Genomic DNA, 14,583 nt, shown 5'->3' on the forward strand with positions numbered 1-14,583 from the left:
AATGTTTAAACATGTAAAAAATATTAAGACAAATACATTTATTTTAAACACTATAATTATGCAAGTTCCTTTTGGACCAAACAAGATTTATAAGTCATAAAAAAAAAAAGTGCAAATATATCAATTCAAGTAACTCAAAATTAGTATTAATCTTTTTTTATTTTTTATGATTATGTCGATTTTTTAATTGTGGCATAAAATAATTGCACAGCCCTATAGTAATTATTACAATGAACATGACATTGAGTTCAAACCCCAGGCTGTTGCTTGAACATAATTTCACAGCTTGATTAGAGAAGGGAATACGCACCATTGATAAAAATACACAACACATCTCATCAATTTTCTTTTATTCTCCGAACATCCCCATTCACCATGTACTGTACATCACTCAAATGTAATTATTGTAATGTTGGACAAATATGCCTAAGGACATCAAAACATTTCAAAAGAAAAGATGCCATTTTAAATTGCTCTAGTGAGGCACCAGTGTTCATTTTAAGCTTTCTGTTGCTTTAAGTAAAACTGTATCTTGTATCTATCTACCCTGGTTACAAATACACTCGTTAAAAGAGTTTCTTAGTTTTTTAGTGTTTGAGTAAATACAAATATAATTTTAGGAATGTAGCCTACGGGCACATCTCTCCTTTACCTGGCAAATACAGTATTATGCCAGTGTACAAAAAGGAAAAGAGCAAACGGCATAATAAAGCTAATCAGAAAGTGGAACGCGACTTCAGCGAACACAGCGTGGATTTCCCTTCTTCAGTTCATTTCCATGGCAGATGATGTCATCTTGTGTAATAATGATGAGAAAAAAAAGACTTGGGAGAATCTGATGGGCAATCCCTCTATTTTTTACCTGGGAAAAAAAAGTGTGAATGTATGATTGAATTGCCAAATGACGATATCCTTGTTAATGTAAACTACTATATCACGTTTTCAATGCACACAATATGAAACACAGATTACTACACATTTCAGTTTGATTAGATAGATTACAAGCAATTAGATGAGAAGTTACGTTATCTGCAAGGTTATTGACCAACTTATCACACTTAAGAAAACTGTGGTTTTCAAACCTACCACATCCATATAGCGCATTGACACGTGCAATGTCATTGCTGCTCATCTCTCTTGAAAGACCAAATGTAAGGTCAGGATCACTTTTGGCAACAATGGTTGGTAGTCCGTTTTTGGAGAAGGAAAATCTGCATGAAAGATAATATCAAAATAAACAGCTTTGGATATATATATGAATGAAAAGCAGTTCGGTTTATGGAATTACTGAACATATAAACATAAAGAAAACACATTACAAGTTTAAAATATAAGTTGAAGTAAAAAAAGAAAAACAAGACTAGGAAGAGAGAAAAGAGTTGATATGTTCAAAAGGGGTAGGAGGAAGTTAAAAACGTATCTAGTCAACCACTTATTTGTTTTATGTTGATAAAATTATAAGGTTAATGTATTTCAACAAAAGGAAATGTATATATCTAGTCATATATACAAGTGCACATTTGCCAGCGACACATGTACATGAAATTCATAGGCATATATCATAATACATTTATAAATCATATCCCCTTACTCACATATACCATTTTCATTAGACTCATACCGACACATCCAAAGAAATTACAGCATATATACAATTTTAACAGCTCATGTCTGATTTAAGTTTTTTTTTTTAACTTTGCTTTTAAACAATTGTTTAAATTCAGCAAGTGACTGACATCTTTTCAGGTCAGTTCCAAAATCATTCCACAAATTAACACAGAAACACGCCTTTGCTGAATATTTGTTCTTGTTTAAAAAAATGTTTAGACACTTGTACACCTTATGTTATAAGGACTCTCTCTAATTTAATTAATTACTAATTATAAATAAAGCTAATTATAACTTCTATTTGTCATTGGGGTAGATTCATTGCTTCACCTTGCAATTTTATTTAAAGAAATAAAGACCACGGACTCTATTTTCATGCCTGATCTATCATGAGGCGTGGTGTCAAATCTATACAGGGGCGGTCTAGATTAGGAAATCCAGATTTATTGTTCTATTGTTCCTTTTATATCCCAGAAAACTGTCAACATAACTTTGTGTGTTATTATTTGGGTCTTGAACATTTTAATGCAATCTTGAGCGTGGCATGATAACTCCTCAATAATTGTTTAAAATTTGAAGGGTTTCTACAGAAAGAAGAATTATGCCAGAATTCCTGATACGTTTTGTAGATGGATAAAGTATTTCATTTTAGATTTGCCAAACACTTACTTGGCGTAGTGCATGGTCGAGTTAAAGTCGTAGGGAGTACCCAAATTATTCGTCTCCACCTTCACAAAGTTGTCTACATGATCTACACACAAAAGGAGACAGGAATAAAATATTGAAATGGTGATGCTGTCTAGTACAATCCTCTCTCTCTCTCTCTCTCTCTCTCTCTCTCTCTCTCTCTCTCTCTCTCTCTCTCTCTCTCTCTCTCTCTCTCTCTCTCTCTCTCTCTCTCTCTCAAAAAAAACGTTTCTATAATACTGCATCCTTAAAGTTGGTACTATACAATACCTTATATACACTCACCAACATTAACACATCGCAACATAATCATGCTAAATTGATAATTCAACTAGATAAAACAACAACAATAAAACACTCACTTATTAAGTGTTTTTGTGGGAGTGCAAAAGTGTATGCCGACACTTTAGTTGCATCATTAAACACTGAATGCAGTGAAGTGTTTAGCTCTGAATGCAAACTTTGTCTTTGATGTACTTTAATGTGGTTAAATACGGCCTCTTTGAGGTTATATCAGGAAGGCTCACCTGAAATGATGTTCTCAAAGTTAATGGTGACGTGATCATCTCTGTCAGACCGAACCTGCTCATGGTGGAATCCAAGAGCATGAAGAACCTCGTGCTGCACAGTGCGAAAGAACACACAGCCATTTTTCTGCAAGGAGATTTGCTGTCCATTCGGCCTGCGACCAAGGAACGACCAACACCTGAGCAAATAGGAGATGTGTCATCAAAGATATGTTTCAAACCCAAACTACAGTAGAGTTTTCCCCTATCCAAGTTGCCCTCTATGTAGTCCAGATGGTCAACCCGTGCATCCACTAAGAGATCCGGCTGGTTGCTTCGTTCAGTGAAAGGCTATGAAAGTGTGTTTGACCCCAGGTTGATTACTTCAAAGAGGAAGACTAGATTTTAAGTATATCTTTTACAACAGTAGTCTTGGAACCTTTCTTACACATCTCATGTAAGGGTTTAAGGGAGTTAAAAAAACGTGATCCAATAATCTTTTTCATCATAAAGGGTCTGTGAGCCATGCTTTGTCTGGTCCCTCACCAAGGACCTGTTTGCCATTGGTGACCCTGCCAGGGGCAAAAAGTCGCAGAGAACTTAGCTCCTAGCCTCAGTTCGTTGGGACACACAAACCCCTCCACCACTGTAAGGTAACGACGCACAGAGGGGCTTTAGAGTCCAATCACATTTAAAAAGGCCACCAACACATAGCATCTACAGTTAATGTACTGTGGGCATATCTCTACCCTTCTCCAGAGACGAAGTGCAGGTAATCTCTTTGCCACCAGCGCTTCGACATAAAGCGAATGCAGGTTTTTTCGTGGAAACTGGTCAAGCCTTGCATGATGATGGAGCGCTCTTGCGAGCCTGTGGAGTCAAATGTTGAACAAGAACAAAATAAAACATAACAAATAATAACAAGGTTTATTTGTATTTATTTTTTAAGTTGCAGAATCAAAATTCACAGAGATGTCTAGATGATTTAATATAAAAATAACTGGTTAGCTCCTTTATTTAAACCGGGGGTGTGCAAACTTTTTCTTGCAAAAGCCACCTTCTGATAAATGGAAATTCTGATGTTTCCAGATGTTTACATACAACCAGTTTGCTTGGAGATTTGCATGTGGTGAGTATCAAATTGTAATATTATATATATGTATATTAGTTATTCATATGTTGGTACAACGTAAATATTTTAACTTGGGAAATCAAGAGATGGTATTCCTAGCTCCATGTCACTTGCTCTCTGTGATGGGCAGGGTTCAAATGGTTCATCTGTTAATGATTTAGATACCTGTATTTCTGCTGTTGCAATTATAACATAACAAAGTGTATCGAGATGTGTCGTGGTTTGATTTAGAGCAGGGATTGGCAATTAATTCATTATCATGCCTCAAAATGTCTGATTGAAGACAATATTCAGCTTTTTTGTCTCATAATACATGTAGTACAATAACAACAGACTTACTGAATACACTGGAGATAACGATGGGCACATAGACATAATCCCCTGTTTTAGGCCATTTACATCCTATGGCTGTGCAGGGGACTGCATTCCTGAGCAGATTAATTGCAATGTCACCATGTACCAGATGTTTAGCTGTCAAAGAACAAGCAGAAGCATTTTTCTATTAAGCAATCAAGATTGGTCGATTAATTAGTCTGCATTTTTCCACTTTTAAAACACGTCACGGAAAATCCTGAAATCTATCAAACAATTGTTTTGTTTATTGTTTACTTGTTTAGAAATGTGTTCTCTTACTTGTGTTAGCATTTGCCTTCTCAATTATTCCAGTGATGTCCAGGTTTTCTGTGTGAGGGAAAGATCCAACAGTTAAAGAATATCACAAAAATTTTTTGGAATGCTATAAAATTGTTTTGTGAATGATTTCACTTGCCTATGTCATCGCCACTCACAGATACTGTCTGAAACACAAAATAATCATTATATTACACATTTTTAATAAGACAAAATAAATAAAAAGTAATTGAATTAACACATATTTATCTAGTCTATGTAGTCTTACTGGAGGAAGACCCATCAGTAACAATTGGAGTATAAAGAGAAATGCTGGAGTCATGATTGGAGTGATGATTGCTGTTTGATTGTAGTCTGTTGTTAATCTTCAAATCTGGGGGAATAAAGCAAACGTAAGTTGTTTATAATACGTATATTGAATGTTCCGTTCCGTTCCGTCTTCAATTCCGCTTATCCGGGGGTCGGGTCGCGGGGGCAGCAGCTTTAGCAGGGAAGCCCAGACTTCCCTCTCCCCAGCCACTTCAGCCAGCTCCTCCGACGGGATCCCAAGGCGTTTCCAAGCCAGCCGTGAGACGTAGTCTCTCCAGCGTGTCCTAGGTCGTCCCCGGGGCCTCCCGCCGGTAGGACATGCTCCCAAGGGAGGCGCCCAGGAGGCATCTGAACCAGATGCCCGAGCCACCTCAACTGGTTCCTCTCAACGTGGAGGAGTAGCGGCTCGACGCTGAGTCCCTCCCGGATGACCGAGCTTCTCACCTTATCTCTAAGGGAGAGCCCGGCTACCCTGCGTAGGAAACTCATTTCGGCCGTATCTTGAATGTACTACAGTAAACTTGGCGTACCTGTTGTCTCAGGGCCTGGATTCTTCAATGCCGTTGTTCAGCTCTTCATCTTTATATTGCTTTCATGAAGGGTGTGTCTGAGTTCTGAATTCTGAATACCTCCTTCATTAGTGCACATCAATATCAGATTAACTATTTGAATTCAACAAATGTACCTTAAAGAGATTTTCCAGGTATTATTTTTGCATAATATCCAGCATAATTTGTAAGCACAACTAAGTCTATTAATAAACAAGGAAATCAAGGATGATTTAAAAAAAAATTTTTTTTTATAGTTTTGATTTTTACTAACTTGCCTGAAGCTAAATTACCATCAGACATAAAACAAATTGAAATGGTGAATGCTTGTTTTTGTAGTTTAGTTTAAACATTATCATAGTGTGCATGTGCCTAATCTGACCAAAAACAAAACAAAACAACGGTACTGTGTTCATTTCTGTCAGTTGTATCTTATATTTACAAAATTACAGAATAAGGAATAAGCAGAAGTGTCAACAGGAGCCTTTGGGTGAGTCTGGTGAATCTCTGCAATTTCGGAACGGACAGACCAACAGTGGTGAAAGCATGTCTTCGGTATCAGACATAACGTGCCGTGAAGCTAAATACAATAATGTTTTAAACACATTTATCCTTGATATGATGTCTGATGGATAATTTGATGAAGTGTGGTTATTATCCTGACTGACTGTGGCAGCTAACAAGTTAATGCAGCTTTATCAATGTTTGCACTTTGACAAAATTTCAGGTCACAAAAACACAAGGAATTAAATATAAGAATAAAATTCATATATTAACCCCCCCCCCCCCCCCCCCATTTTAATCTCAGCCTAAAATTTGAATATTATAAAATCATGCATCGTTTTCATTTTTTTGTATTGAATTTTTTTAAATAATAACAATTGACAATAAAATAAAAGAATGATAGATGGATTCATGAGTCAGTGTGGGAAGCTTTAGAAGCTGTCAGTTAAAGTGTTGACTTATAATTGCAATGTGAACTCAACTTCCTGAGACAGCGTTTCAGAACGTGCAGTTCTTTTAACAGGAATGCAGTGTGGCCACATATTGTTCTGTGCATTCCTTTTTTCTGATTATGCTTGTTGCTTATCAGCATTGCACAGGCAAAGAAATGGAAAATTGAGGTAGTATTTCTTGTGTATTGTATTTATGTTGAAAATATAAATTCACTTTTAGTAGTAAAAATAATAGCAGTGTATTTCATCTCCCAATGTTTTTCATTCACCTGACGAATGCGCACTGCGCACTAACATTCGGTGAGAGGAGAGTGGCCACCATTACTACACTGAACACATGGTTTGAGTGTTCCACAGATTTTTTGGGCAATTTTCGTTGTACATTTTATTGCCATTTGGCACAAATGGATAAAGTGTCAGACTGGCACAGAAGCAGACAAACACATAAAGCACTTTAGGTCAGTTTGGCAAACCTCTTTTTTTCCCTGTTTGTGTACATATGGCCATTTTCCAGTCAGCCACAGAGACAGACGCAGACATAGACACCAAGTCATATATACATAGATACGGAGACACAACGTGTTTCAAATCCTGGTTGGACCAGACTTTAGTCAAAGTGCAATTTCGAAAAATAATCATTGTCTAATTATTTAACATCCTCTGTGAGTCATCACCTTATTGTAGTGGAGGGGTTTGCGTGTCCTAATGATCCTAGGAGCTATGTTGTCTGTATGCCCCTGGCAGGGTCACCCATGGCAAACAGGTCCTATGTGAGGGACCAGACAAAGCATAGCTCAAACAGACCCCTTATAATGAGTAAAAACACCGGGGGCCCCTTCTGGAGCCAGGCCTGGGGGCGGGGCTTGAAGGCGAGCATCTGGTGGCCGGGCCTTCACCCATGGGGCCCGGCTGGGCAAAGCCCGAAAAGGCAACGTGGGTCCCCCTTCCTAATGGATCATCACCTGTAGGAGGGGCCAAAGGAGTCGGGTGCGTAGCGAGCTGTGTGGCGGCCAAAGGCGGGAACTTTGGTGGTCCGATCTCCGGCTACAGAAGCAAGCTCTTTGGACATGGAATGTCACCTCTCTGGTGGGGATGGAGCCCGAGCTGGTGTGTGAGGCAGAGAAATTTTGACTAGATATAGTCGGACTCTCCTCTACACACGGCTTGGGCTCTGGTACCAATCCTCCGAGAGAGAGGTTGGACTCTCTTCCACTCTGGAGTTGCCCACGGTGAGAGGCGCAGAGCAGGTGTGGGCATACTTATTGCCCCCCGGCTTGACGCCTGCCTGTACATTGGGGTTCACCCGGTAGATCAGAGGGTAGCCTCCCTCCGCCTTCAGGTGGGGTGGGAGGGATCCTGACTGTTGTTTGTGCATATGCACCAAACAGCAGTTCGGAGTACCCCCCCCCCCCCCCTTTTTGGAGTCCTTGGAGGGTATGCTAGAGAGCGCACCCTCTGTGGACTCCCTCGTTCTGCTGGAGGACTTCAACGTTCACATGGGTAATGACAGTGAGACCTGGAGGGGCGTGATTGGGAGAAACAGCCCCCCAATCTGAACTAGAGTGGTGTTCTGTTATTGGACTTCTTTCTTCTCGTCACAAATTGTCCATAACAAACACCATGTTCACACATAGGGGTGTCCATATGTGCACTTGGCACCAGGACACCCTAGGCCGCAGTTCGATGATCGACTTTGTAGTCGTGTCATTGGATTTGGACACTCGGGTGAAGAGAGGGGAGGAGCTGTCAACTGATCACCACCTGGTGGGGTCGGCTCCGATGGTGAGGAAAGATGCCGATCAGACCTGGCAGACCTAAACGAATTGTGAGGGTCAGCTAGAAACGTCAAAGTCACTTAGGTGGTTGGAAAAATCCTCGTTGGCAAGCCCCCGGCGGTGGATGAGATCCGCCCGTAGATCCTAAAGGCTCTTGATGTTGTGGGGCTGTCGGGGTTGACACGCCTCTACAACATCACGTGGACATCGGGGACAGTGCCTCTGGATTGGCAGATCATGGTGGTGTTCCCACTTTTTAAGAAGGGGGACCGGAGGGTGTGTTCCAACTATAGAGGGATCAAACTCTATTCAGGGGTACTGGAGAGGAGGGTCCGTCGGGACGTCGAATCTCGGATTCAGGAGGAGCAGGGTGGTTTTCGTCCCGGTCGTGGAAGAGTGGACCAGCTCTACACCCTCGGCAGGGTCCTCGAGGGTGCATGGGAGTTTGCCCAACCAGTCTACATTTTTTTTGAGGATTTGGAGAAGGCGTTCGACCGTGTCCTGTGTGGTGTGGTTCAATTTCGTTGCATTGTCATTAGCCCATCAAACTGCCTTCTTTTCATTTCGTTCCACTGCCTCCTCGTCCATTGTCATTAGCCAACCAAAATGCTTTCTTTCCATTGCCAATCAAAGACGTTAGCCACAGGGCGGAAGCTGGACGGCGGCCATCTTATCACTCCCATTTAGCGACCAGACTACTGTATGAACTATATGTACAGTACAGGCCAAAAGTTTTGACACACCTTCTCATTCAATACATTTGCTTTATTTTCATGACTGTACATTGTAGATTCTCACTGAAGGCATCAAAACTATGATGACAACTATGACAACTAACAAACACATTTAGAGTTATGTACCAAACAAAAAAAAGTTGAAAATAATTAAATAAATATATAAATAAATAGCCACCCTTTTCACTGATTACTTTTTTGCACATTCTTGGCATTCTCCCGATGAGCTTCAAAAGGTAGTTACCTGAAGTCCGTTTTAACAGATGTTCGACAGTACTATACCTAATTACAGTATATTTTTGTTATTTGTGGACAAAACTTCAATTCAAACATAAAGAAAATATTTTTCTTCTTACATCAAAGTTTCCTCAAAATTAGAATTATAGTTTTAACTGCATCGGTAAAATGGGTTCACAAATGCAATTGTTACTGTGTGAATCTGATACATGTAAGAATAAGGGGATACAAACAGGTTACACTACACGGTGGCGTTGTCAACACGTTTTGAAAGGTATGCATCTAATGAGACAATTTTAAAAGTTGCATATTTTAAATAAAATATAGCTTATTATGATTGCATCTCTCAGCCCTCAACTGACTTTGGAGAGTTAAAATTAAAATTAAAAAAAAAAGTGGGGGAAAGGTTCAAATCCCACTCGGAGCACATTACAATACAACTTCATATAATAATCATTGTCCAATTATTTAACATCCATTTTATTTAATGACAGCTGACATTATTGTTATAATAAAGCATTCAACATGCACTCAAATATTCGCATGCAGCTTTCAGCATTCGCACGCAATTTCTCCAGAAATTGCACGCCTAGTTAAATCTAATGTTCTCTTTCTTTGAGTGCACTGTCTTTAGTATATCTCAGTGTGGGCTGTAATATTTTGGTTTAAAATTTAGCATCTGTGAGAGTAGTAGTTGTCTAAACTGCTCTGAAGGAAGCTGCATTTTGTAATCTGAAACAGCGTATGCGCATGAGTGCATCATGAGTGATTGACAGGTCCGAGTCTGCCTGTCCTCATTTTGCCTGCACAGAAACTCCAGGACACCACTGCTGAAGAACATACATCTGTGACTGTGTTGATTCATAGACCAGTAGCCCTATCTGGATCTCTACCCCGATTCTGCCCTGCCCTGCCCTGTCCGCCTTCTTGGATGGGTGAGGACGGAGTCCACCTGTCCTCATTGTGCCTGCATGGCAACTTCAGGGCACCGCTGATGACTAGCATGAATGACGGTGTTGATTCAAGCCTCTGGGTTTGAGTTAATTGGTGTGGGGCCACTTCTTACTTTCGTAACACCTGGTCTCTTTATTTCTTGCGCTCAGTTTCTATAGGTGTAGTGGTTCTGCATACCCATAACCACCACACACTAGTAGCACTGACTGGTTGACTATACCTGCCTTGCCCTGTCATGTCCCATGCTGTCCTGTTCTACAGTCTTCCGTCCTAAATTACAGTATAGTGCTATTGTGCTGTCTTTTGTGTGCAACTGTATGTGTTTCGCCATGTGCTCTCTGTTCTTTCTGTCTGCCCCCTCTCAAACCTCATTTGGTGCAACTGCATGTACCAGAGTATATCAAGCACCCTTTTTTGCACACAAAAACAGTTTTTCAGACATTAAAAGGTAATCAAATCCCCTCCCTAATCTGCATGACCTAGCACCTAAACAGGACAGGTTTAAAATAAATATGTGAATAAGATATGAACTGGCGGTAGAACGGACCCTTCACAAACACTTCAATATGGACCAAACTTAATGCATTGCTTAAGGTGCCTCTGTGTGTTTTTGGAACCAAATTTCAATGTTGGTTACAGACGTCGGTTTCCCGTCTATATTGATGGAAGCCGGAAGGTCCCTCAATCTGTCAATGACAGACAATTTGTTGACGATTGACGGGAAACTTCGAAAGATTAACGAACTAAGCATTGACGGCCCGTCAATGTAATTGTCCATCCGTTAATACATTCGGCAATCCGTCAATGACGGACGTCCCATTTTGCTGAGGGATTGACGAATGACGGAAACATTGATGTTTGCTCATTTTGCTGAGCAATCAACGAATGACGGATTGACGATGACGGAAGTGTGTCCCGACTGTTGACGATTGCCAAATGACGGACGCTCAAAATTTAGTGGCGCGCCCACCTCTGGTCGGTTAACACCATCTCAAGCAACTCACTCAATCCCACAGTGACCATAAACTTTACCCTGTAATGTTTATGGACCGAGTCACTGCCACCTGTAATTGACCTGGTTTTAAGATTTGGAACATACGCTTTTCATCTGAAGATCCTGTAATATTTCCAGTCAAGCAGGTCACAGCTGTTTGACATCCACCTTCAAACTGAAGCATAAAAGAATGACGTGAGCGTATTCAATGTTTTATAATTATGTTTTGTGCAATCCCCATAAGTGCACCTGGCATTGCTTTTATGTTCTGATTTTGCCAGCAGTAAAATTTTCTGGCAGCTTAATTTTCCATTCAGCGTGTCGAGAAAATGTTATTGAATGTTGTTAGCAGTACCAAATATATGGACGTACTAGCACAGTCACCGTGCATGAGCATAACACAGAGGCTGCAGTTATATGGAGGACCAAAACTATGGAGGACCAAAAGTGCCAAAATTAAATAAATGAATAAATCATTAAATAATTTAAAAAATGTGTCATGAATTTTTTTTATGTGTCATTTATTATTTAAATATGGAATTAAATAAACCAATAATTAAATAAATGTGTAATTAATTAAATTACCTACATAAAAATATATATTTAAACTTTTATTTAGTATATATATACATATATATATGTATATATGTACTAAATAAAAGTTTGGTTTAGGTGTGAGAGTCAAGATTCACTTTTTATAGTTTAAAACGCGTTTTCAGCCTCCTTATTGTACACTTCAGGTGAAACTGTAAACATTTTCTAAATGAGCTTGCGCACAATGAAATAAATGCTGGAATCATCTTCAGGATGCTAAAATACACTAAATCCAAAACAATTGCGATACAACAACTTTGAATATGATAACAAATCAGGTAAATTTCTTGCAAACCAACTTCAACGTAATCGGGAAAAATCGCTTATAACGGCTATTAAAGGGACAACTGGTGAATGTACACAATCACCAGAAGAAATTAATCAATTTTTTTACAATTATTATCACAACCTCTACTCAGAAACTAACAAGCCTAACCCAGAGCATATTGAGGCATTCCTCAGTAGCTTAAATATACCTCAGTTAACTACTGAATATAAAGATATGTTAGATGCACCACTTACTCTAAACGAGTTGTACAATAGTCTAGATAGTATGCCAAATGGCAAAGCACCTGTCCCGGATGGTTATCCGGCTATATTTTTAAAGCACTTCTGGTCAATGCTTGCTCCACTATACTTAAGAGTAGTAACAGAAATTAAAACTAATGGTCACATACGCCCACACATGAATACAGCAGCAATTAAACTTTTATTAAAGCCAGAAAAAGACCCCACCCTTCCATCAAGTTACTGTCCGATTTCACTAATTAACACTGATATTAAAATTATCACTAAGGCTTTTACATCTAGATTAGAAACAGTAATCCCGACAATCATTCATAGCGACCAAACAGGCTTTATTAAAGAGCGTCACTCTACTAATAATATTAGAAGGCTCTTTAACCTTATTAGCATGTCACAGGGTATGATAAAAAGGCAGTTATTATATCATTGGATGCAGAAAAAGCTTTTGACAAAGTTAACTGGTCCTTCCTCTTTGCTGTTTTAAATAAATTTGGCTTTGGGAAGTCATTTATTCACTGGGTGTCAGTATTATATGATTCTCCTAAAGCTACTGTTACTACTAATGGGATTATATCTCAGAGTTTTACTCTACAGAGAGGCACAAGACAGGGATGCCCACTGTCGCCTTTATTATTTGCAATATTTATTGAACCGCTTGCATTAGCCATACGCCAGGAAGGAAGGATTCAAGGAATTCACTCTGGGTTAACAGAACATAAAATTAATCTATATGCCGAAGATATTTTACTTTATTTAGAAAAGCCTGCTATTTCGTTACGGGAAGTATTTAACTTAATAACTAAATTCTCACAGTTGTCAGATTATTCTATTAACTGGACAAAATCAACACTTCTACCTATTACAGAAAATTCATGGAACCCTGCAAGCCAGGACCCACACTACTCATTTCCTTTAGGTAATTTAAAATACTTAGGCATAAAAATCTTACCTAAATTAACTGATTTAATTCATTTAAACTTTACTCCACTTCTGGATAGCATTTATAGTGACTTGGAGCGCTGGAATAATCTTCCTATTTCTCTAATAGGACGAATAGCCACTATTAAAATGAAAGTTTTACTCAAAATAAACTATTTTTTCTCAATGATTCCATTTAAACCTACGGCTAACTGGTTCCAGTTGTTGGACTCAGCCGTTACAAAATTTTACTGGATTAAAAAAAAAGCAAAGATTAGTCTATCTACTCAGAAAAATAAATCCAAAGGAGGTCTAGAGGCACCAAATTTTATGCACTACTATATAGCCAACCAGCTACAATATATTATTTTATGGGCACAACCCAACAGAGATACTAACTGTTGGCTGGAACTAGAACAGAAAGATTGTAATAACCTCAGACTCCTAGATTTACTCTTTATTACAACATCGATTAAGCGACATAACTGTTTTAAAAATCCAATGATTTCCGCCACCCTGACTGCCTGGTGGAAGGCACTAGAAATTACAAAAGCTCAAGTGGAGCCCTGTGGGCTTTCTCCCCTATGGCATAACCCCGACTCTCAAATTAACAACCAATTGTTTTATTTGAGTGTGTGGGAGCAGAAAGGAATTACACATCTCCACCATCTCTTCTCAGATAATATGTTTATATCATATACATCCTGGCTCCAAAAATACAAAATAAAAAACGGAATTTTTTTACATTATTTGCAAGTTAACTCTTTGACCGCCATAAACGTTATAAAACGTTTAGTAAAAACCTACGGAGGGGTGCGGAGGACGTTAAAAGACGTTCACTATGGTTTTTTTTTTTTTTTTTGGAAACGGGTGGAGGAAAGCCTTGGGCAGCTGTGTATCAAGTATCAAGCAGATCTAGTTAGTTTAATGACTCGTGCTGGCCCCTAGATGGCAGCGATGACTCTCTTTGCACAAGGTTAGGTGGGCCGCCCACCGTGGGCGTCAGTAGAAGACGTGAGGCGGAGCTAGAGTGTTGAGGAGACAATGGCTGATGATGCAACAATGACGACCGGTTGCAAGCAGCTCACGCTTGAGCATTTTTTTCAAAGACGGAAAGCATCGATCAATACTAAAAAGCGCATTGATGTCGACGATGATGATGACTCCGAGCTTGACGCCAAAGTTGGAAGCCTTGACGCGACCGTTATGATCACGTAGTAAGCCTCACCGGCTAGCGCTGCTAACGCCGGAAAACGCGCAGCACAACCGACCGGGTACTTCTGCACAAGCGGAGATTCGATCGGGCGATGGAGAGTTGTCGAAAAGCATCGACCAATGCACATTGATGATGATGATGATGGTGAATCCCGAGGTTGACGCCACAGTTGGACGCGGCCTTTATTCTTACGTCATAAAGCCTCACCAGCTAGCGCTGCTAACGCCAGAGCTGCACAAGCGGACATTCGGTCGGACAAT

General features: G+C 39.6%; 1 protein-coding gene across 1 annotated transcript; it reads right to left on the bottom strand.

The window, feature by feature from the left end:
• Window positions 1-455: 455 nt before the first annotated feature.
• LOC147177535 (low choriolytic enzyme-like) lies at window positions 456-5,477 on the bottom strand. The gene is made up of 10 exons (XM_086071620.1): window positions 5,403-5,477; window positions 4,832-4,936; window positions 4,703-4,730; window positions 4,567-4,614; window positions 4,273-4,404; window positions 3,551-3,671; window positions 2,823-3,001; window positions 2,278-2,359; window positions 1,087-1,211; window positions 456-862 (listed from the first exon to the last, which is right to left on the bottom strand). Exons 2-10 carry the CDS (start codon window positions 4,883-4,885, stop codon window positions 852-854), a joined length of 780 nt encoding a protein of 259 aa, XP_085927746.1. The 5' UTR covers window positions 4,886-4,936; window positions 5,403-5,477; the 3' UTR covers window positions 456-851.
• Between the last annotated feature and the right edge of the window lie 9,106 nt (window positions 5,478-14,583).

Source organism: Leptonotus elevatus, chromosome 3 (genome assembly GCF_054856555.1).
Source record: "Leptonotus elevatus isolate MCC_2025b chromosome 3, RoL_Lele_1.0, whole genome shotgun sequence".
In the NCBI taxonomy this organism is placed as follows: Eukaryota; Metazoa; Chordata; class Actinopteri; order Syngnathiformes; family Syngnathidae; genus Leptonotus; species Leptonotus elevatus.

Coding starts and splice junctions, on each gene's coding strand:
- LOC147177535 (XM_086071620.1), bottom strand. CDS start 4,885: ATGACTCCAGCATTTCTCTTTATACTCCAATTGTTACTGATGGGTCTT. Junction 4,615..4,702: donor TGTGAGTGGCGATGACATAG/GCAAGTGAAATC, acceptor TCCCTCACACAG/AAAACCTGGACATCACTGGA. Junction 1,212..2,277: donor TCGACCATGCACTACGCCAA/GTAAGTGTTTGG, acceptor TCTTTCATGCAG/ATTTTCCTTCTCCAAAAACG.